The 24,151-nt window shown below is 46.4% G+C and overlaps 1 protein-coding gene across 15 annotated transcripts in view; it reads right to left on the minus strand.

Moving 5' to 3' along the window:
- LOC135037197 (protein 4.1-like) overlaps positions 1–24,151 on the minus strand; it is a 388,175-nt gene that overhangs the window by 108,784 nt on the left and 255,240 nt on the right. For all 15 annotated transcript variants that reach the window (XM_063954534.1, XM_063954533.1, XM_063954544.1 and 12 more), the window contains exons 6-7: positions 22,457–22,532; positions 388–606 (exon numbers count right to left, since the gene is read on the minus strand). In XM_063954534.1, the coding sequence (XP_063810604.1) occupies positions 388–606; positions 22,457–22,532 (295 nt within the window). The remainder of the gene's footprint in view (positions 1–387; positions 607–22,456; positions 22,533–24,151) is intronic.

Raw genomic sequence — 24,151 nt, forward strand, 5'->3', positions numbered from 1 at the left:
TGACATAGGGTGTGTATCCAAATAATAAGGAAGGGTGCCTTTAATGCTGTCCAGGTCAAAAATTTTATTTTGTCTGTGACAATACAACATGTAGGTTGAAAAGTCATTTTTCCATTTCTTCATAACTTTGAGCAGCCTATTAAAATATTCTGATGAACAAAGTTGGAACATTTCCATTTATTTCTGAATATATTGTACAAGTTGTACATAAAATTCTAAGGTGTCAATAATGTTGACCAGAACTATACAATGTGTAGAAGAATTGCGAATTGCAAGCATATAAAACAATAAAAAAAGTAAAGCAGCAACAGATACAGACATTATAAAAACAGTATAGAAAGAGAATATTATTTGGATTCTACTTCTCTGGAATTTCTCAATTTTCACCTGTAAGACTTGTGCAGTTCTGCAACCTTTGCCTCTAGATCCTTGGTTTGATTTGGGCTCAGTTTAAACTCACTAACATAGTCTGTGCCATGGAGATCTTCATCATAATCGCCCACCTCTGACTGGACAGTGTAAGAGCCCAAAAGAGCAAGGGTAGCAAATGAGCATGGCAGTCGCCCACTTAGGATATCCTGGCGCAACTGGAGGCACAGGTTATATCTAGAAGAAAAGAAAAATGGAAAAGTGAGACAGGTTATGTACGGTAGCATTCTGGTGGGAGTATGAAGGACATGTAAACATTTGAACCTTATTAAACTGAAATATAGTAGTTCTCAGATTTATCTCATTATGATACAGTGATCAGTTGATTATATTCACACAGGTAAATATGTAGTTATGGCTTTACACTTCAGTTTACCTCAGCAGTTCTAGACACAGTAAAACAATTCTTAATCCTCCATATTTGTGTAATAATGTCAGAAGCAACAATCCTTAACAGTAAGCCAGTCTTTAAAACAAACTAAAATCACCACTTTTTCTCATCAAGATCCCCAAGCAAAAACTCCCCTTTGTGGGAAGATCAGACCTTACAAAACAATGGTCCATTGCAAGACCAGCCACCTTCTCTGCCGTAGATCAGCGGATCCGCTTATCAAATCTCAGAACACAATGTACCAGTGCTGTAACAGGACAAGTGAGGGAGGAAGGTGAATAGTGGACTAGGAGCAAGATAAGTAAGAATCAAGAAGAGCAATAGAATAAGTTAAAACATGATGATGGAGGCAAAATGTGGAGCATAACAAAGAGAAAAGTAGAAGCAGGATATCGAAGGATGGCTGAGTATAAAAAAAGGGACGAAGGTAACCCAATCGATTGGACCTCAGTGAGTGCCGGCCATTGCACTAATAAAGGAGTCTGGAGGCTGATCCATTGTATGTGCGAGAAGAAAAACTAGATGTGGTAGAAGCAGTGCGGTAACTGTGGCAAATTAAGTATCTATGTGGAGTATGCTCCCTGTACTGTATGGCGGTCTCTGTGATGCCCTCTAGTCTACTACAATGCTCGCGGTCGCGGTAGTGTGTGGTGGTTACTAGCATGATCTCTATATTTTCCTGCAGTCACTAGGATGCTCCCTGTATTCAGTACCTATACAGGTCTCACAGCTATCATGCATATATATTTATAAAGTTAGGCCCTAAATATATATATATAGTCACTATATTTTTTGGTTATTTTAGCTGTTTACCAAAACATAATCAAGTTACATTTGTATAATTAATATAATTTTAAAATGCAAACTACCAGCTTTATATATATATATATATATATATATATATATATATAAATAAGGAGATTACATGGACCAGCACTCCTACATGTAAAGACTTATGGGCCCCGATGCCATCTGATGTAGATAGGATAGGCTAGAATAAAGCAGGATTCTTGACAAAGGGACGTGTCAGTCCCGAAACGTTGGACTTTATGCTGTGATTTTTTTCTAATACACTTTGTCTGCTGTAAAGACCCCGAGTGCCGCTACCTACTTTATTTATTCTAGCATATATATATATATATATAATAAGATTTTACTCACCGGTAAATCTATTTCTCGTAGTCCGTAGTGGATGCTGGGAACTCCGTAAGGACCATGGGGAATAGCGGCTCCGCAGGAGACTGGGCACAACTAAAAGAAAGCTTTAGGTCTAGCTGGTGTGCACTGGCTCCTCCCTCTATGACCCTCCTCCAGACCTCAGTTAGGATACTGTGCCCGGAAGAGCTGACACAATAAGGAAGGATTTTGAATCCCGGGTAAGACTCATACCAGCCACACCAATCACACCGTATAACTCGTGATACTATACCCAGTTAACAGTATGAACAACAACTGAGCCTCTCAACAGATGGCTCAACAATAACCCTTTAGTTAAACAATAACTATATACAAGTATTGCAGACAATCCGCACTTGGGATGGGCGCCCAGCATCCACTACGGACTACGAGAAATAGATTTACCGGTGAGTAAAATCTTATTTTCTCTGACGTCCTAAGTGGATGCTGGGACTCCGTAAGGACCATGGGGATTATACCAAAGCTCCCAAACGGGCGGGAGAGTGCGGATGACTCTGCAGCACCGAATGGGCAAACTCTAGGTCCTCCTCAGCCAGGGTGTCAAACTTGTAGAATTTAGCAAATGTGTTTGACCCCGACCAAGTAGCTGCTCGGCAAAGTTGTAGAGCCGAGACCCCTCGGGCAGCCGCCCAAGAAGAGCCCACCTTCCACGTGGAATGGGCTTTCACTGATTTAGGATGTGGCAGTCCAGCCGCAGAATGTGCAAGCTGAATCGTACTACAGATCCAGCGAGCAATAGTCTGCTTTGAAGCAGGAGCACCCAGCTTGTTGGGTGCATACAGGATAAACAACGAGTCAGTTTTCCTGACACTAGCTGTCCTGGAAACATAAATTCTCAGGGCCCTGACTACGTCCAACAACTTGGAAGCCTCCAAGTCTTTAGTAGCCGTAGGCACCACGATAGGTTGGTTCAAATGAAAGGCTGATACCACCTTAGGGAGAAACTGGGGACGAGTCCTCAATTCTGCCCTATCCATATGGAAAATCAGATAAGGGCTTTTACATGACAAAGCCGCCAATTCTGACACACGCCTGGCCGAAGCCAAAGCCAACAGCATGACCACTTTCCAAGTGAGATATTTTAATTCTACGGTTTTAAGTGGCTCAAACCAATGTGACTTTAGGAAATCCAACACCACGTTGAGATCCCAAAGTGCCACTGGAGGCACAAAAGGGGGCTGAATATGCAGCACTCCCTTAACAAAAGTCTGAACTTCAGGTAGTGAAGCCAGTTCTCTCTGGAAAAAAATCGATAGAGCCGAAATCTGGACCTTAATGGAACCCAATTTTAGGCCCATAGTCACCTCTGACTGTAGGAAGTGCAGAAAACGGCCCAGCTGAAATTCCTCCGTTGGAGCCTCACACCACGCAACATATTTTCGCCAAATGCGGTGATAATGGTTTGCGGTCACTTCTTTCCTAGCTTTAATCAGCGTAGGAATGACTTCCTCCGGAATGCCCTTTTCCTTCAGGATCCGGTGTTCAACCGCCATGCCGTCAAACGCAGCCGCGGTAAGTCTTGGAACAGACAGGGCCCCTGCTGCAGCAGGTCCTGTCTGAGCGGCAGAGGACATGGGTCCTCTGAGATCATTTCTTGAAGTTCCGGGTACCAAGCTCTTCTTGGCCAATCCGGAACAATGAGTATAGTTCTTACTCCTCTTCTCCTTATTATCCTCAGTACCTTGGGCATGAGAGGAAGAGGAGGGAACACATAGACCGACCGGTACAGCCACGGTGTCACTAGAGCGTCCACAGCTATCGCCTGAGGGTCTCTTGACCTGGCGCTATATCTTTCTAGCTTTTTGTTTAGGCGGGACGCCATCATGTCCACCTGTGGCCTTTCCCAATGGTTTACAATCAGTTGGAAGACTTCTGGATGAAGTCCCCACTCTCCCGGGTGGAGGTCGTGTCTGCTGAGGAAATCTGCTTCCCAGTTGTCCACTCCCGGAATGAACTCTGCTGACAGTGCTAACACGTGATTTTCCGCCCATCGGAGAATCCTTGTGGCTTCTGCCATCGCCGTCCTGCTTCTTGTGCTGCCCTGTCGGTTTACATGGGCGACTGCCGTGATGTTGTCTGACTGGATCAGTACCGGCTGGTTTTGAAGCAGGGGTTTTGCCTGACTTAGGGCATTGTAAATGGCCCTCAGTTCCAGAATATTTATGTGTAGGGAAGTCTCCTGACTTGACCATAGTCCTTGGAAGTTTCTTCCCTGTGTGACTGCCCCCCAGCCTCGAAGGCTGGCATCCGTGGTCACCAGGACCCAGTCCTGTATACCGAATCTGCGGCCCTCTTGAAGATGAGCACTTTGCAGCCACCACAGCAGAGACACCCTGGTCCTTGGAGACAGGGTTATCAGCCGATGCATCTGAAGATGCGATCCGGACCACTTGTCCAACAGGTCCCACTGAAAAGTCCTTGCATGGAACCTGCCGAATGGAATTGCTTCGTAGGAAGCTACCATTTTTCCCAGGACTCGCGTGCAGTGATGCACCGACACCTGTTTTGGTATTAGGAGGCCTCTGACTAGAGATGACAGCTCCTTGGCCTTCTCCTCCGGGAGAAACACTTTTTCTGTTCTGTGTCCAGAACCATCCCTAGGAACAGTAGACATGTCGTAGGGACCAGCTGTGACTTTGGAATATTTAGAATCCAACCGTGCTGTTGTAGCACCTCCCGAGATAGTGCTACCCCGACCAACAACTGCTCCCTGGACCTCGCCTTTATCAGGAGATCGTCCAAGTACGGGATAATTAAAACTCCCTTTTTTCGAAGGAGTATCATAATTTCGGCCATTACCTTGGTAAATACCTTCGGTGCCGTGGACAGACCAAACGGCAACGTCTGGAATTGGTAATGACAATCCTGTACCACAAATCTGAGGTACTCCTGGTGAGGATGGTAAATGGGGACATGCAGGTAAGCATCCTTGATGTCCAGTGATACCATGTAATCCCCCTCGTCCAGACTTGCAATAACCGCCCTGAGCGATTCCATCTTGAACTTTAATTTTTTTATATATGTGTTCAAGGATTTCAAATTTAAAATGGGTCTCACCGAACCGTCCGGTTTCGGTACCACAAACATTGTGGAATAGTAACCCCGTCCTTGTTGAAGGAGGGGCACCTTAACTATCACCTGCTGGGAATACAGCTTGTGTATTGCCTCTAACACTGCCTCCCTGTCTGAGGGAGTTGTTGGCAAGGCAGATTTGAGGAAACGGCGGGGGGGAGACGTCTCGAATTCCAGCTTGTACCCCTGAGATACTACTTGAAGGATCCAGGGATCCACCCGTGAGCGAGCCCACTGATTGCTGAGGTTTTTGAGATGGGCCCCCACCGTACCTGGCTCCGCCTGTGGAGCCCCACCGTCATGCGGCGGACTTGGAGGAAGCGGGGGAGGACTTTTGCTCCTGGGAACTGGCTGTATGCTGCAGCTTTTTCCCTCTACCTCTGCCTCTGGGCAGAAAGGACGCGCCTTTAACCCGCTTGCCCTTATGGGGCCGAAAGGACTGTACCTGATAATACGGTGCTTTCTTTGGCTGTGAGGGAACATGGGGTAAAAATGCTGACTTCCCAGCTGTTGCTGTGGAAACGAGGTCCGAGAGACCATCCCCGAACAACTCCTCACCCTTATAAGGCAAAACTTCCATGTGCCTTTTAGAATCTGCATCACCTGTCCACTGCCGAGTCCATAACCCTCTCCTGGCAGAAATGGACATTGCACTTATTTTAGATGCCAGCCGGCAAATATCCCTCTGTGCATCTCTCATGTATAAGACTGCGTCTTTAATATGCTCTACGGTTAGCAATATAGTGTCCCTGTCCAGGGTATCAATATTTTCCGACAGGGAATCTGACCACGCAGCTGCAGCACTGAACATCCATGCTGAAGCAATAGCTGGTCTCAGTATAATACCTGTGTGTGTATATACAGACTTCAGGATAGCCTCCTGCTTCCTATCAGCAGGTTCCTTTAGGGCAGCCGTATCCGGAGACAATAGTGCCACCTTCTTTGACAAGCGTGTGAGCGCTTTATCCACCCTAGGGGATGTTTCCCAACGTGACCTATCCTCTGGCGGGAAAGGGTACGTCATTAGTAACCTTTTAGAAATTACCAGTTTCTTATCGGGGGAAGCCCACGCTTCTTCACACACTTCATTTAATTCCTCAGATGGGGGAAAAACTACTGGTAGTTTTTTCTCTCCAAACATAATACCCTTTTTTGTGGTTCCTGGGGTAACATCAGAAATGTGCAACACATTTTTCATTGCCTCAATCATGTAACGTGTGGCCCTATTGGAAGTTACATTAGTCTCATCGTCGTCGACACTGGAGTCAGTATCCGTGTCGACATTTGTGTCTGCCATCTGAGGTAGCGGGCGTTTTAGAGCCCCTGATGGCTTTTGAGACGCCTGGGCAGGCACAGGCTGAGAAGCCGGCTGTCCCATATTTGGTATGTCGTCAAAACTTTTATGTAAGGAGTTGACACTTTCACGTAATTCCTTCCACAAGTCCATCCACTCAGGTGTCGGCCCAGCAGGGGGTGACATCACATTTATCGGCATCTGCTCCGCCTCCACATAAGCCTCCTCATCAAACATGTCGACACAGCCGTACCGACACACCGCACACACACAGGGAATGCTCTGACAGAGGACAGGACCCCACAAAGCCCTTTGGGGAGACAGAGAGAGAGTATGCCAGCACACACCAGAGCGCTATATAACACAGGGATGAACACTATAACTGAGTGATTTTCCCTTATAGCTGTTTATATATATATACTGCTGCGCCTAATTTTAGTGCCCCCCCTCTCTTTTTTACCCTTTGTAGTCTTGAAACTGCAGGGGAGAGCCTGGGAGCGATCCTTCCAGCGGAGCTGTGAGGGAAAAATGGCGCCAGTGTGCTGAGGGAGATAGCCCCGCCCCTTTTTCGGCGTACTTCTCCCGCTTTTTTATGGATCTCTGGCAGGGGTATTTTTCACATATATAGCCTCTAGGACTATATATTGTGATTTTTTTGCCAGCCAAGGTGTTAATATTGCTGCTCAGGGCGCCCCCCCCCCAGCGCCCTGCACCCATCAGTGACCAGAGTGTGAGGTGTGCATGAGGAGCAATGGCGCACAGCTGCAGTGCTGTGCGCTACCTTGTTGAAGACCGAAGTCTTCTGCCGCCGATTTTCAGGACCATCTTCTTGCTTCTGGCTCTGTAAGGGGGACGGCGGCGCGGCTCCGGGACCGGACGATCGAGGTTTGGGCCCTGTGTTCGATCCCTCTGGAGCTAATGGTGTCCAGTAGCCTAAGAAGCCCAAGCTAGCTGCAAGCAGGTAGGTTCGCTTCTTCTCCCCTTAGTCCCTCGTAGCAGTGAGTCTGTTGCCAGCAGATCTCACTGAAAATAAAAAAAACTAAAATATACTTTCTTTTCTAGGAGCTCAGGAGAGCCCCTAGTGTGCATCCAGCTCAGCTGGGCACAAGATTCTAACTGAGGTCTGGAGGAGGGTCATAGAGGGAGGAGCCAGTGCACACCAGCTAGACCTAAAGCTTTCTTTTAGTTGTGCCCAGTCTCCTGCGGAGCCGCTATTCCCCATGGTCCTTACGGAGTCCCAGCATCCACTTAGGACGTCAGAGAAATATATATATATATATATATATATACATATACATACATATATATATACATACATACACACACACTCTTCTTTTTCAAGGGACAATTCACTCAAAAGCTGCTCAGTGGACAGATGTGGGCTATTCGTTTGTTATTCCTTATCAATTAAGCAGGAAAGCGGTTTGGAGATTATTCCAAATGTGACATTTGCATCTGGAAGCTGTTGTAGTGAACCAACATGCTGTCAAATGAGCTGTACATACAAACAAAAAAGGCCATTATTCAGCTGCAAAAAAAACAAACCTATCAGATACAGAAGAAACATTGGGAGTGGCCAAATCAACAGTTTAGTACATTCTGATAAAAAAAAAAGTTGAGTTTAGCAAAGTCATCGACATCCACAAATGACAATAGTGGTGGATGATCGCTGGATCCTATCCATAGTAAAGAAAAAGCCCCTTCACAACAAACATCCAAGTGAAGAACACTCTCCAGGAGGTAGGCTTATTATCCAAGACTATAGCGATGTCACTTGTTACACTCCGCAGCAGTAGATGGATGACCTCTTAGTCCAAAAGGCTTCTGCAGAAGCTGAGTACTGCTTGACTTTTGGACTTTTTCCTGGAGGCGAGCCTAGACGTCCAGAAAGAGGAATTATCCTGCAATTACTTCTTGAACCAAAGACCGAAGCTTTCAACAGGACCAGCAATAGGTCCATAATCAAGCTGCTAAGAGGTCATCCATCTACTCCCGCAGTGGGTAACAAGTGACATCGCTATTTTGCCTATTCCTAGGACTGTGACCATTCTACATGGATTCAACTTGCACGTAAACCCCAGCCTTACATATTCAGTAACATCATGCAGTGCTAATGTTTTGCCAAATCTATCTTGATTGTTTTTTTATACTTACCTCTTTATAATTCTTATGATATGTTGCAACATTAATGGTTTTAATATTGTGTCTAAATAAATGTAAACATATTTTACACCATATCGAGTTTTATAAGCGCTGTTTACATTTGCTCTTAGACTTTCTCTGACGTCCTAGTGGATGCTGGGAACTCCGTAAGGACCATGGGGAATAGCGGCTCCGTAGGAGTCTGGGCACATCTAAAGAAAGCTTTAGGATCACCTGGTGTGCACTGGCTCCTCCCCCTATGACCCTCCTCCAAGCCTCAGTTAGATTTCTGTGCCCGACGAGAAGGGTGCACACTAGGGGCTCTCCTGAGCTCTTTGTGAAAGTTTTAGTTTAGGTTTATTATTTTCAGTGAGACCTGCTGGCAACAGGCTCACTGCATCGTGGGACTAAGGGGAGAAGAAACGGACTCACCTGCGTGCAGAGTGGATCGGGTTTCTTAGGCTACTGGACATTAGCTCCAGAGGGACGATCACAGGTTCAGCCTGGATGGGTCCCGGAGCCGCGCCGCTGGCCCCCTTACAGAGCCAGAAGAGCGAAGAGGTCCGGTGAAATCGGCGGCAGAAGACGATCCTTTCTTCAGATAAGGTAGCGCACAGCACCGCAGCTGTGCGCCATTGCTCTCAGCACACTTCACACTCCGGTCACTGAGGGTGCAGGGCGCTGGGGGGGCAGCGCCCTGAGACGCAATAAATCGATAAAACCTTATATGGCTAAAATAAATGCATCACATATAACTCCTGGGCTATATGGATGCATTTAACCCCTGCCAAAACATACAGAAAAACGGATGATAAGGACGCCGAGAAAGGGGCGGAGCCTATCTCCTCAGCACACTGGCGCCATTTTCCCTCACAGCTCAGTTGGAGGGAAGCTCCCTGGCTCTCCCCTGCAGTCACTACACTACAGAAAGGGGTTAAAAAAGAGAGGGGGGCACAAATTAGGCGCAGTATAAACAATACAGCAGCTATAAAGGGAAAAACACTTATATAAGGTTATCCCTATATATATATATATATATAGCGCTCTGGTGTGTGCTGGCAAACTCTCCCTCTGTCTCCCCAAAGGGCTAGTGGGTCCTGTCCTCTATCAGAGCATTCCCTGTGTGTGTGCTGTGTGTCGGTACGTTTGTGTCGACATGTATGAGGAGAAAAATGATGTGGAGACGGAGTAGAGTGTCTGTAATAGTGTTATCACCCCCTAGGGGGTCGACACCTGAGTGGAACAGTGTCAGCTTTGTATAAAAGACAGTGGTTGACATGAGACAGCCGGCTACTCAGCTTGTGCATGTCCAGACGTCTCATACAGGGGCTCTAAAGCGCCCGTTACCTCAGATACAGACGCCGACACGGATACTGACTCGTGTGTCGACGGTGAAGAGACAACCGTGATTTCCAATAGGGCTACTCATTGCATGATTGATGCAATGGAAAATGTTTACACTTTTCTGATAATATGAATACCACCAAAAAAAGGGGTATTATGTTTGGTGAGGAAAAACTTCCTGTAGTTTTCCTAAATCTGAAAAATAAAATGAGGTGTGTGATGATGCGTGGGTTTCCCCCCGATAACAATTGATAATTCTAAAAAGTTATTGGCAGTATACCTTTTCCCGCCAGAGGTTAGGGTGCGTTGGGAAACACCCCCTACAGGGGATAAGGCGCTCACACGCTTGTAAGAACAAGGGCTCTACCCTCTTTTGAGATGGCCGCCCTTAAGGATCCTGCTGATAAAAAGCAGGAGGGTATCCTAAAATGTATTTACACACATACTAGTGTTATACTGCGACCAGCAATCGCCTCAGCCTGGATGTGCAGTGCTGGGTTGGCGTGGTCGGATTCCCTGACTGGAAATATTGATATCCTAGATAAGGACAGTATATTATTGCCTATAGAGCAATTAAAAGATGCATTTCTATATATGCATGATGCACAGCGGAATATTTGCCGACTGGCATCAAGTATAAGTGCGTTGTATTCTACCAGTAAAGTGGTCAGGGATTCCAAACGGCATTTGGAAGTATTGCCTTAAAAAAAAAAAAAAAAAAAAAGGGGATGTACCCTAGGTCGCCTCTCAAAATAAGACGCCGTATTATCAGGCGCAGTCCTGGTTGGCAAGCGGACAAAAGGGTTCCTCTTTTCTGCTCGTGACAGAGGGAGAGGAAAATGGCTGCAGAGATCAGCCAGTTCCCAGGAACAGAAACCCTTTTCCGCCTCTGCCAAGCCCTCAGTATGACGCTAGGGCTTTACAAGTTCAGGCACGGTGGGGGCCCGTTCTCAGTGAATTTCAGTGCGCAGTGGGCTCACTCGCAAGTAGACCCCGGGATCCTTCAGGTGTTATCTCAGGGGTACAAAATTGGAATTCGAGACGTATTCCCCTCGCCGTTTCCAAAAAGTCTGTTTTACCGACGTCTCCCGCTGACAGGGAGGCAATTTTGGAAGCCATTCACAAGCTGTATTCCCAGCAGGTGATAATTAAGGTACCCCTCCTGCAACAGGGAACGGGGTATTATTCCACACTATTGTGGTACCGAAGCCAGACGGCTCGGTGAGACCGATTTTAAAATCTAAAATCTTTGAACACTTACATACAGAGGTTCAAATTCAAAATTGAGTCACTCAGAGCAGTGATTGCAAACCTGGAAGAAGGGGACTACATGATGTCTCGGGACATCAAGGATGCTTACCTTCATGTCAAAATTTACCCTTCTCACCAAGGGTATCTCAGGTTATGGTACAGAACTGTCACTATCAGTTCAGACGCTGCCGTAGGGAGGGTCCACGGCACCCCGGGTCTTTACTGAAGTAATGACCGAAATGATGATATTCCTTCAAAGGAAGGGAATTTTTAGTTATCCTTTACTTGGACGATTCCCTGATAAGGGTAAGATCCAGGGAACAGTTGGAGATCGGTGTAGCACTATCTCAGGTAGTGTTGCGGCAGCACGATTGGATTCTCAATATTCCAGATTCGCAGCTGGTTCCGACGACTTGTCTTCTGTTCCTAGGGATGATCCTGGACACAGTCCAGAAAGAAGGTGTTTCTCCCGGAGGAAAAAGCCAGGGAGTTATCCGAGCTAGTCAGGAACCTCCTAAAACCAAACCAAGTCTCAGTGCATCAATGCACAAGGGTTCTGGGTAAAAATGGTGGCTTCCTACGAAGCAATCCCATTCGGCAGATTCCACGCAAGACTTTCCAGTGGAACCTACTGGAAAAATGGTCCGGGTCGCATCTTCAGATGCATCAGCGGATAACCCTGTCACCAGGGACAAGGGTATCCCTCCTGTGGTGGTTGCAGAGTGCTCATCTTCTAGAGGGCCGCAGATTCGGCATTCAGGACTGGATCCTGGTGACCACGGATGCCAGCCTGCGAGGCTGGGGAGCAGTCACACAGGGAAGGAATATCCAGGGCTTATGGTCAAGCCTGGAGACATCACTTCACATAAATATCCTGAAGCTAAGGGCCATTTACAATGCTCTAAGCTTAGCAAGACCTCTGCTTCAAGGTCAGCCGGTGTTGTTCCAGTCGGACAACATTACGGCAGTCACCCACGTAAACAGACAGGGTGCCACAAGAAGCAGGAGGGCAATGGCAGAAGCTGCAAGGATTCTTCGCTGGGCGAAAAACCATGTGATAGCACTGTCAGCAGTTTTCATTCCGGGAGTGGACAACTGGGAAGCAGATTTCCTCAGCACGACCTCCACCCGGGAGAGTAGGGACTTCACCCAGAAGTCTTCCACATGATTATAAACCGTTGGGAAAAACTCGACAGGTATTGCGCCAGGTCAAGGGACCCTCAGGCAATAGCTGTAGATGCTCTGGTAACACCGTGGGTGTACCAATCAGTGTATGGGTTCCCTCCTCTGCCTCTCATACCCAAGGTACTGAGATTGATAAGATGGAGAGGAGTAAGCACTATATGAGTGGCTCCGGATTGGCCAAGGAGGACTTGGTAACCGGAACTTCAAGAGATGCTCACGGAGGATCCGTGGCCTCTACCTCTAAGAAGGGACCTGCTTCAGCGGGGACCTTGTCTGTTCCAAGACTTGCCGCGGCTGCGTTGACGGCATGGCGGTTGAACGCCGGATCCTGAAGAAAAAAGGCATTCCGGATGAAGTCATCCCTATCCTGATCAAGGCCGGGAAGGATGTAACCGAAAAACATTATCACCGCATTTGGCGAAAATATGTTGCGTGGTGCGAGGCCAGTAAGGCTCGACGGAGGAAATTCAACTGGGTCGTTTCCTACATTTCCTGCAAACAGGAGTATCTATGGGCCTGAAATTGGGGTCCATTAAGGTTCAAATTTCGGCTCTGTCGATTTTCTTCCAAAAAAGAACTAGCTTCAGTCCCTGAAGTTCAGACGTTTGTTAAAGGGGTACTGCATATACAGACTCCTTTTGTGCCTGCAGTGGCACTTTGGGATCTCAAGGTGGTTTTTGGGTTCCAAAAGTCACATTGGTTTGACCCACTTAAATCTGTGGAGTTAAAATATCTCACAGAAAAAGTGGTCATGCTGTTGGCTATGGCCTGGGCCAGGCGCGTGTCAGAATTGGTGGCTTTATCCTGTAAAAGCCCTTATCTGAGTTTCCATTCGGACAGGGCGGAATTGAGGACTCGTCCTCAGTTTCTCCCTAAGGTGGTTTCAGCGTTCACCTGAACCAAACCTATTGTGGTGCCTGCGGCTACTAGGGACTTGGGGGACTCCAAGTTGCTAGACGTTGTCAGGACCCGGAAAATATATGTTTCCAGGACGGTTGGAGTCAGGAAATCTGACTTGCTGTTTATCCTGTATGCACCCAACTAGCTGGGTGCTCCTGCTTCTAAGCAGACTATTGCTCGTTGGATTTGTAGTACAATTCAGCTTGCACATTCTGTGGCAGGCCTGCCACAGCCAAAAATCTGTAAATGCCCACTCCACAAGGAAGGTGGGCTCATCTTGGGCAGCTGCCAAGGGGTCTCGGCTTTACAACTTTGCCGAGCAGTTACTTGGTCAGGAGCAAATACGTTTGTAAAATTCTACAAATTTGATACCCTGGCTGAGGAGGACCGGGAGTTCTCTCATTGGGTGCTGCAGAGTCATCCGCACTCTCCCGCCCGTTTGGGAGCTTTGGTATAATCCCCATGGTCCTGACGGAGTCCCCAGCATCCACTTAGGACGTCAGAGAAAATAAGAATTTACTTACCGATAATTCTATTTCTCGTAGTCCGTAGTGGATGCTGGGCGCCCATCCCAAGTGCGGATTGTCTGCAATACTGGTACATAATTATTGTTACCAAAAAATTCGGGTTATTGCTGTAGTGAGCCATCTTTTCTAGAGGCTCCTCTATTATCATGCTGTTAACTGGGTTCAGATCACAAGTTGTACAGTGTGATTGGTGTGGCTGGTATGAGTCTTACCCGGGATTCAAAATCCTTCCTTATTGTGTACGCTCGTCCGGGCACAGTATCCTAACTGAGGCTTGGAGGAGGGTCATAGGGGGAGGAGCCAGTGCACACCAGGTGATCCTAAAGCTTTCTTTAGATGTGCCCAGACTCCTACGGAGCCGCTATTCCCCATGGTCCTTACGGAGTTCCCAGCATCCACTACGGACTACGAGAAATAGAATTATCGGTAAGTAAATTCTTATTTTTTGACCCTGTCGACTTATTAACTGTCTATCTGGTTTCGACCTATTGACTATTTACTGTCTATCTTCCATCTGGATACCCACAAGTAAAGACAGTTGAAGCAAAGGCCTGGCAAAGCATAACAAAGGAGGAAACCCAGCATTTGGAGATGTCCATGGATTCCAGACTTTAGGCAGTCACTGTCTGCAAAGGATTCTCAACAAAGTACTAAAAATAAACATTTTGTCCACTTTCAATGGAACCCCTGAAAATAGGGAACTTAGGGGGAGATGTACTAACCCTCGAAAAGTGATACATTTCACGGTGATAAAGTACCAGCCAAACAGCTCCTAACTACCATATTACAGGCTGGGTTTTAAAAAATGACAGTTAGAAGCTGGTTGGTTAGTACTTTATCACTTTTCAAGGGTTAGTACATCTGGTGCTGTGTATAAAAATGGTTGCAATTCCTAAATGTTTCATACATTTATTTTTGTTGAACCCCAACTAAATTTGAAAGTCTGCACTTCAACTGTATCTCTATTGTTCAATTTCAAACCCATTATGGTGGTGTACAAAGTCAAAATTATGAAAATTGTGTGCCATAAATTATGAAAACTGTGTCAGTGTTCACATATTTATGGACCTAGCTGTATATGCTTCCTACAGATGCCTTCTAACATCTAGCCTCAATATGCCATGCAGCGCAAGATGAATGGGGGGAGTGAGCCGCCAGGTCTCATGCAGCACTGCTAGTGTCGGGCGACTGTTTTTGCTGAAAACGCGTCTTAGTCGCAATGACACTTGTATATCTGTGTGTGTATATGAAGTACAATGAAACTTGGCATGGAAAAAAGCCACGCCCGTTGCATCATAGCACTTGGTATACAGATTCAGAGACTGTCGCACACAGATATACTAGGGTCACGTATCAAATTAATAAAAAAAGTCTCATGGCGCGGCTTAGTCGCATCATATTGCGAAGAGACACATGTTCAGGTAAAAAGACGTGAAAAAATAAGAATTTACTTACCGATAATTCTATTTCTCGTAGTCCGTAGTGGATGCTGGGGACTCCGTAAGGACCATGGGGAATAGCGGCTCCGCAGGAGACTGGGCACAAAAGTAAAGCTTTAGAACTACCTGGTGTGCACTGGCTCCTCCCCCTATGACCCTCCTCCAAGCCTCAGTTAGGATACTGTGCCCGGACGAGCGTACACAATAAGGAAGGATTTTGAATCCAGGGTAAGACTCATACCAGCCACACCAATCACACCATATAACTTGTGATCTAAACCCAGTTAACAGCATGATAACAGAGGAGCCTCTAGAAAAGATGGCTCACTACAGCAATAACCCGATTTTTTGGTAACAATAACTATGTACCAGTATTGCAGACAATCCGCACTTGGGATGGGCGCCCAGCATCCACTACGGACTACGAGAAATAGAATTATCGGTAAGTAAATTCTTATTTTCTCTAACGTCCTAAGTGGATGCTGGGGACTCCGTAAGGACCATGGGGATTATACCAAAGCTCCCAAACGGGCGGGAGAGTGCGGATGACTCTGCAGCACCTAATGAGAGAACTCCCGGTCCTCCTCAGCCAGGGTATCAAATTTGTAGAATTTTACAAACGTATTTGCTCCTGACCAAGTAGCTGCTCGGCAAAGTTGTAAATCCGAGACCCCTCGGGCAGCCGCCCAAGATGAGCCCACCTTCCTTGTGGAATGGGCTTTTACAGATTTTGGCTGTGGCAGGCCTGCCACAGAATGTGCAAGCTGAATTGTACTACAAATCCAACGAGCAATAGTCTGCTTAGAAGCAGGAGCACCCAGCTTGTTGGGTGCATACAGAATAAACAACGAGTCAGATTTTCTGACTCCAGCCGTCCTGGAAACCAATATTTCCAGGGCTCTGACAACGTCTAGCAACTTGGAGTCCTCCAAGTCCCTAGTAGCCGCAGGCACCACAATAGGTTTGATTCAGGTGAAACGCTGAAAACCACCTTAGGGAGAAACTGAGGACAAGTCCTCAATTCCGCCCTGTCCGAATGGAAAATCAGATGAGGGCTTTTACAGGATAAAGCCGCCAATTCTGACACGCACCTGGCCCAGGCCAGGGCCAACAGCATGACCACTTTCCATGTGAGATATTTTAACTCCACATATTTAAGTGGTTCAAACCAATGTGACTTTTGGAACCCAAAAACTACATTTAGATCCCAAGGTGCCACTGGAGGCACAAAAGTAGGCTGTATATACAGTACCCCTTTCACAAACGTCTGAACTTCAGGGACTGAAGCTAGTTCTTTTTGGAAGAAAATTGACAGGGCCGAAATTTTAACCTTAATGGACCCCCATTTCAGGCCCATAGACACTCCTGTTTGCAGGAAATGTAGGAATCTACCTAGTTGAAAATTCCTCCGTCGGGGCCTTACTGGCCTCGCACCACGCAACATATTTTCGCCAATGCGGTGATAATGTTTTGCGGTTATATCTTTCCTGGCTTTGATCAGGATAGGGATGACTTCATCCGGAATGCCTTTTTCCTTCAGGATCCGGCGTTCAACCGCCCTGCCGTTAAACGCAGTCGCGGTAAGTCTTGGAACAGACAGGGTCCTTGCTGGAGCAGGTCCCTTCTTAGAGGTAGAGGCCACGGATCCTCCGTGAGCATCTCTTGAAGTTCCGGTTACCAAGTCCTTCTTGGCCAATCCGGAGCCACGAATATAGTGCTTACTCCTCTCCATCTTATAATTCTCAGTACCTTGGTTATGAGAGGCAGAGGAGGGAACACATACACTGACTGGTACACCCACTGTGTTACCAGAGCGTCTACAGCTATTGCCTGAGGGTCCCTTGACCTGGCGCAATACTTGTCGAGTTTTATCAACATGTGGAAGACTTCTGGGTGAAGTCCCCACTCTCCCGGGTTGGTCGTGTCTGCTGAGGAAGTCTGCTTCCCAGTTGTCCACTCCCGGAATGAATACTGCTGACAGTGCTATCACATGATTTTCCGCCCAGCGAAGAATCCTTGCAGCTTCTGCCATTGCCCTTCTGCTTCTTGTGTCACCCTGTCTGTTTACGTGGGTGACTGCCGTGATGTTGTCCGAATGGATCAACTCCGGGTGACCTTGAAGCAGAGGTCTTGCTGAGCTTAGAGCATTGTAAATGGCCCTTAGCTTCAGGATATTTATGTGAAGTGATGTCTCCAGGCTTGACCATAAGCTCTGGAAATTCCTTCCCTGTGTGACTGCTCCCCAGCCTCGCAGGCTGGCATCCGTGGTCACCAGGACCTAGTCCTGAATGTGCGGCCCTCTAGAAGATGAGCACTCTGCAACCACCACAGGAGACACACCCTTGTGCTTGGTGACAGGGTTATCCGCTGATGCATCTGAAGATGCGACCCAGACCATTTGTCCAGCAGGTCCCACTGGAAAGTTCTTGCGTGGAATCTGCCGCATGGGATTGCTTCATAGGAAGCCACCATTTTTTCCAGAACCATCTCATTGATGTACTGAGACTTGGCTCGGTTATAGGAGGTTCCCGACTAGCTCGGATAACTCCCTGACTTTCTCCTCCATGAGAAACACCTTTTTCTGAACTGTGTCCAGGATCATCCCTAAGAACAGAAGACGAGTCGTCGGAATCAGCTGCGATTTTGGAATATTGAGAATCCAATCGTGCTGCCGCAACACTACCTGAGATAGTGCTACACCGACCTCCAACTGTTCCCTGGATCTTACCCTTATCAGGGAATCGTCCAAGTAAGGGATAACTAAAATTCCCTTCCTTCGAAGGAGTATCATCATTTCGGCCATTACCTTGGTAAAGACCCGGGGTGCCGTGGACCATCCATACGGCAGCGTCTGAAACTGATAGTGACAGTTCTGTACCATAAACCTGAGGTACCCTTGGTGAGAAGGGTAAATTGGGACATGAAGGTAAGCATCCTTGATGTACCGAGACATCATGTAGTCCTCTTCTTCCAGGTTCGCAATCACTGCTCTGAGTGACTCAATCTTGAATTTGAACCTCTGTATGTAAGTGTTCAAAGATTTTAGATTTAGAATCGGTCTCACCGAGCTGTCCGGCTTCGGTACCACAACAGTGTGGAATAATACCCCTTTCCCTGTTGCAGGAGGGGTACCTTGATTATCACCTGCTGGGAATACAGCTTGTGAATGGCTTCCAAAACTGTCTCCCTGTCAGAAGGAGACATCGGTAAAGCCGACTTTAGGAAACGGCGAGGGGGAGACGTCTCGAATTCCAATTTGTACCCCTGAGATATCACCTGAAGGATCCAGGGGTCTACTTGCGAGTGAGCCCACTGCGCGCTGAAATTCATTGAGACGGGCCCCCACCGTGCCTGATTCTGCTTGTAAAGCCCCAGCGTCATACTGAGGGCTTGGCAGAGGCGGGAGAGGGTTTCTGTTCCTGGGAACTGGCTGATTTCTGCAGCCTTTTTCCTCTCCCTCTGTCACGGGGCAGAAATGAGGAACCTTTTGCCAGCTTGCCCACGAAAAGACTGCGTCTGATAATACGGCGTCTTCTCATGTTGAGAGGCGACCTGGGGTACAAACGTGGATTTCCCAGCTGTTGCCGTGGCCACCAGGTCTGAAAGACCGACCCCAAATAACTCATCCCCTTAATAAGGCAATACTTCCAAATGCCGTTTGGAATCCGCATCACCTGACCACTGTCGTGTCCATAACCCTCTACTGGTAGAAATGGACAACGCACTTAGACTTGATGCCAGTCGGCAAATATTCCGCTGTGCATCACGCATATATAGAAATGCATCTTTTAAATGCTCTATAGGCAATAATATACTGTCCCTATCTAGGGTATCAATATTTTCAGTCAGGGAATCCGACCACGCCAACCCAGCACTGCACATCCAGGCTGAGGCGATTGCTGGTCGCAGTATAACACCAGTATGTGTGTAAATACCTTTTAGGATGCCCTCCTGCTTTCTATCAGCAGGATCCTTAAGGGCGGCCATCTCAGGAGAGGGTAGAGCCCTTGTTCTTACAAGCGTGTGAGCGCTTTATCCACCCTAGGGGGTGTTTCCCAACGCCTACATCATTACTACCTCATGAAGACTGAAAAGTCTTCTGCCGCCGGTTTCTGGACCTCTTCACTTTTCGGCATCTGCAAGGGGGTCGGCGGCGCGGCTCCGGGACCGGACTCCATGGCTGGGCCTGTGTTCGATCCCTCTGGAGCTAATGGTGTCCAGTAGCCTAAGAAGCCAATCCATCCTGCACGCAGGTGAGTTCACTTCTTCTCCCCTAAGTCCCTCGTTGCAGTGAGCCTGTTGCCAGCAGGACTCACTGTAAAATAAAAAACCTAAAAACTTTTTCCAAGCAGCTCTTTAGGAGAGCCACCTAGATTGCACCCTGCTCGGACGGGCACAAAAACCTAACAGAGGCTTGGAGGAGGGTCATAGGGGGAGGAGCCAGTGCACACCACCTGATCCTAAAGCTTTATTTTTGTGCCCTGTCTCCTGCGGAGCCGCTAATCCCCATGGTCCTGACGGAGTCCCCAGCATCCACTAGGACGTCAGAGAAAACATTTTAGAAATTATCAGTTGTTATCGGGGGAAAACCACGCATCATCACACACCTCATTTAATTTCTCAGATTCAGGAAAACTACAGGTAGTTTTTCCTCACCGAACATAATACCCCTTTTTGGTGGTACTCGTATTATCAGAAATGTGTAAAACATTTTTCATTGCCTCAATCATGTAACATGTGGCCCTACTGGAAGTCACATTTGTCTCTTCACCGTCGACACTGGAGTCAGTATCCGTGTCGGCGTCTATATCTGCCATCTGAGGTAACGGGCGCTTTAGAGCCCCTGACGGCCTATGAGACGCCTGGACAGGCACAAGCTGAGTAGCCAGCTGTCTCATGTCAACCACTGTCTTTTATACAGAGCTGACACTGTTACGTAATTCCTTCCAACAGTTCATCCACTCAGGTGTCGACCCCCTAGGGGGTGACATCACTATTACAGGCAATCTGCTCCGTCTCCACATCATTTTTCTCCTCATACATGTCGACACAAACGTACCGACATACAGCACACACACAGGGAATGCTCTGATAGAGGACAGGACCCTACTAGCCCTTTGGGGAGACAGAGGGAGAGTTTGCCAGCACACACCAGAGCGCTATATATATACAGGGATAACCTTATATAAGTGTTTTTTCCCCTTATAGCTGCTGTATCTTTAATACTGCGCGTAATTAGTGCCCCCCGTCTCTTTTTTAACCCTTTCTGTAGTGTAGTGACTGCAGGGGAGAGCCAGGGAGCTTCCCTCCAACGGAGCTGTGAGGGAAAATGGCGCCAGTGTGCTGAGGAGATAAGGCCGCCGATAAGGGGGCGGAGCCTATCTCCCGTTTTTCTATGTATTCTGGCAGGGGTTAAATTCATCCATATAGCCCAGGAGCTATATGTGATGCATTTTTTGCCACCCAAGGTGTTTTTATTGCGTCTCAGGGCGCCCCCCCCCCAGCGCCCTGCACCCTCAGTGACCGGAGTGTGAAGTGTGCTGAGAGCAATGGCGCACAGCTGCAGTGCTGTGCGCTACCTTGTTGAAGACAGGACGTCTTCTGACGCCGATTTTCCGGACCTCTTCTGTCTTCTGGCTCTGTAAGGGGGCCGGCGGCGCGGCTCTGGGACCCATCCATGGCTGGGCCTGTGATCGTCCCTCTGGAGCTAATGTCCAGTAGCCTAAGAAGCCCAATCCACTCTGCACGCAGGTGAGTTCGCTTCTTCTCCCCTTAGTCCCTCGATGCAGTGAGCCTGTTGCCAGCAGGTCTCACTGAAAATAAAAAACCTAAAACTAAACTTTTCACTAAGCAGCTCAGGAGAGCCACCTAGTGTGCACCCTTCTCGTTCGGGCACAAAAATCTAACTGAGGCTTGGAGGAGGGTCATAGGGGGAGGAGCCAGTGCACACCAGGTAGTTCTAAAGCTTTACTTTTGTGCCCAGTCTCCTGCGGAGACGCTATTCCCCATGGTCCTTACGGAGTCCCCAGCATCCACTTAGGACGTTAGAGAAATACGCCCGGTATTAGTAGAGTTGCATGAGACCTTGCGCGCTAAGAGGGGCTGTTTGGCATGGTTACAGCAACAATGTATGAGAACACATATGTATATATTTACTGGATGCTTTTTAATGTATATTGCCTTTATATTGCAAATGCTTTTAACCAGGAATAGTCTTGTTGTTTATAGTGTATTCTTTAAAAATGAAATGAATTTGTTACACTAAACCACTGCCTATATATTATATGATGTTACATTTAGTACATAATTATTATGCAGTTCATACTGCGTCCCTTTTTCTAAAACCCAGAGTACACGGATAACTGCACAGTCAGGAATGGGCCAATATGTAGCATATGGATTAATTTCAACAGGCTTTCAGGATTATATACTTTGCTGACTACCAGCTAATTTTGAAGAACATGACAATATATTATCCCAACTCTCTGAGGCAAAATATTCACACAGAGCTCTGCAATACTCAGTCCGAGCATGTGCTTTAAATTCTTGAATAAACAAAAAAAAAATAGTGCTTCTACAAGGCTATAAACATGGAAAATGTCTTTTCATAATCTGCTGGGTGATTCCTCACTCTACCTGGGAGTGTAACTTTAAACATAATATTCAGTTTAACCGATGACGAGTAAGAGTGTAAGATATGAGCTAGTCACGAAAGCCAAGCGTACACAAGAGTTCAGGTCCATTTTTGCTCCATACCGTTGCTGGCAGAAAACTAGCGAAGACACAGACTCTCACATAAACCATGTAAAGCAGTCTAGGTCAGTGCACGTGTTCATCTTTGCAAGATGATTGATGCAGCAAGAATAAAATCTAGCTACTTTCCAAGTACTGTGAAGTGCTCTAAAAAAATAATAATGGAGGTTTTACGTAAATATATATAAAAAACAAAACTTTATTATATATTAATTATTCCATATTGCTGATGATGGCATATTGATTAGAAAGACAGATTTCCGTGCACCACCCTGTATTTGAGAGGAAACCATTGACGTATAACCTAAGAGTAAGTAAAAGTGTCGCACTGTTCTAGGTAACAAACACTACATACCAAAACGGTGAATTGAACATATGCATGGTCAGTGAGTTGTGCATGGTGATTAGTGGCCATCTACACCATTTGCCTGATTACCAAACAAACGTACAATGGATCATCACAGGAAATTGATAATAAAATAACTTTTTTTGGTTTAGATCAGGTAAACATGAAACACATATGTGCTATTACCTGGTTATATCTTCTGTGAGTTGAGCAGGGTCTGGTGGATAAAACTTTACATTGAAGGTGAAGTCCCATCGAGCTCCTGTGCGGAATAAACAACCACACCACACGTTAGTATTAAATAAATAAGACGATGAACCAACTAATGTCATACTACCGACAACTACAGGTGACAAATGTAGGTTTCGCCAAATAGCTAAAAGTAGCGTAGCTTGCACTACAGGCTTTACATAGCCTAATAAAATACTTATTATGACAGTAACACAGCAGCCACACTAACAGGCATGTTACATGTACAAAATTAAAAATGTCATTGAAAAATGTGTATTTATTAAAGTAAAGGGAAAAAAAACCATGTACTGTAACAGACATAAACCTACTTAAATTTGATCATTTTGTTTTAGTGGTTTCAGCTCCCACAACACAAGCACACAAGAAAGCAGTACTTGCACTAAACAATGACTACATGGTCTTCATAAATGTAGTTGTTTTAGCAAAGCCTTTTAGGTTGTACAGTAGAAACGGTTACCCACCCACAAAAGGAGAAATCAACCCCATTGCTACTACAATTCTGTTGCTCTTAGCACTAATAAGCCACCAACAACCCACAGGAACAGAAAAGTTAACAGGTAGCAATTGGAAGGAGTTGGCAGCCGATATCTCTTGGCAGATGTGATGATGCATTTTTTTGTAAATCTGTGAAATAGTGTCTCAAGCGAAGAAAGACCATTGTGTGGTAAACATAGTTTGCTATATTTACTTACTGGGTCTGATTCAGAGATGTACACAAATGCATTTACAGCTATGAATTTGTATACAGCAGGTGTGCAAAAAAAAACCCTGCTAATAACGCAGCCCCCGGAGTTGTACAGAAAGACGCATAATCAGTATCTCTGACCTGACAAAGACGCAACCCTCAGACACACATCGGGCGCACACTGACCATCTGAGTAACCGTATGGCTATGCAGCATGGCTGTTAGAAGTAAGACGCTGGAGCCATTTCAACTGCATACATCAGGAATTCCCAACCTCGGTCCTCGAGGAACACTAACAATGCAGGTTTTAGTGACATAAAGGCTCAAGCATGGATGTCCATAAAACCTGGACTGTTAGTGTGCCTTGAGGGCCGAGGTTGGGAATGTATGGCATACAGGATCACAATTGTAGGCAGTTAGCACGCCCCAAAATGGTCGAGACATCCGGAGTTTGAGTTACCCGTCCCCCGCTACATTCCCTCCCCCAAAAGCTCCATGACTATCAATTTGCCAATAGATACTCTCTGCGTCCGATGTGCACAGTGTGACTTTTTACGCATTTGCAGTGGCAAATAAAATGATCTCCACTGCGTCCATCTCTGAATCAGGCCCATTGTCTGTTGCCAGTCAGAGGTTTTACATTATTCACAAAGTTTGAATCTATTTCACATATTTTTTGTTGGGGTTGTTTCCACGGATAATGAATAATCTGCTTTTGAAGGTGTTAGAAGCTTTTGCAAATTAAAAATACAGTGTAAATTAGTCCATAAAGCATATATCTCAGGAAACAGACTTGCTAAAACAAGGCAGATACATGCTCTAAATGTGCTATGATGCTACCAAATATAGATGATATATTCTATGCCTATACAAAAGTAAATCGTTATATAGAACAATACAGCAAGGGGGGTAGGTTTTTCAAGTATATGTCTCTGAGGTATTTT

Source organism: Pseudophryne corroboree, chromosome 2 (assembly GCF_028390025.1).
Source record: "Pseudophryne corroboree isolate aPseCor3 chromosome 2, aPseCor3.hap2, whole genome shotgun sequence".
In the NCBI taxonomy this organism is placed as follows: domain Eukaryota; kingdom Metazoa; phylum Chordata; class Amphibia; order Anura; family Myobatrachidae; genus Pseudophryne; species Pseudophryne corroboree.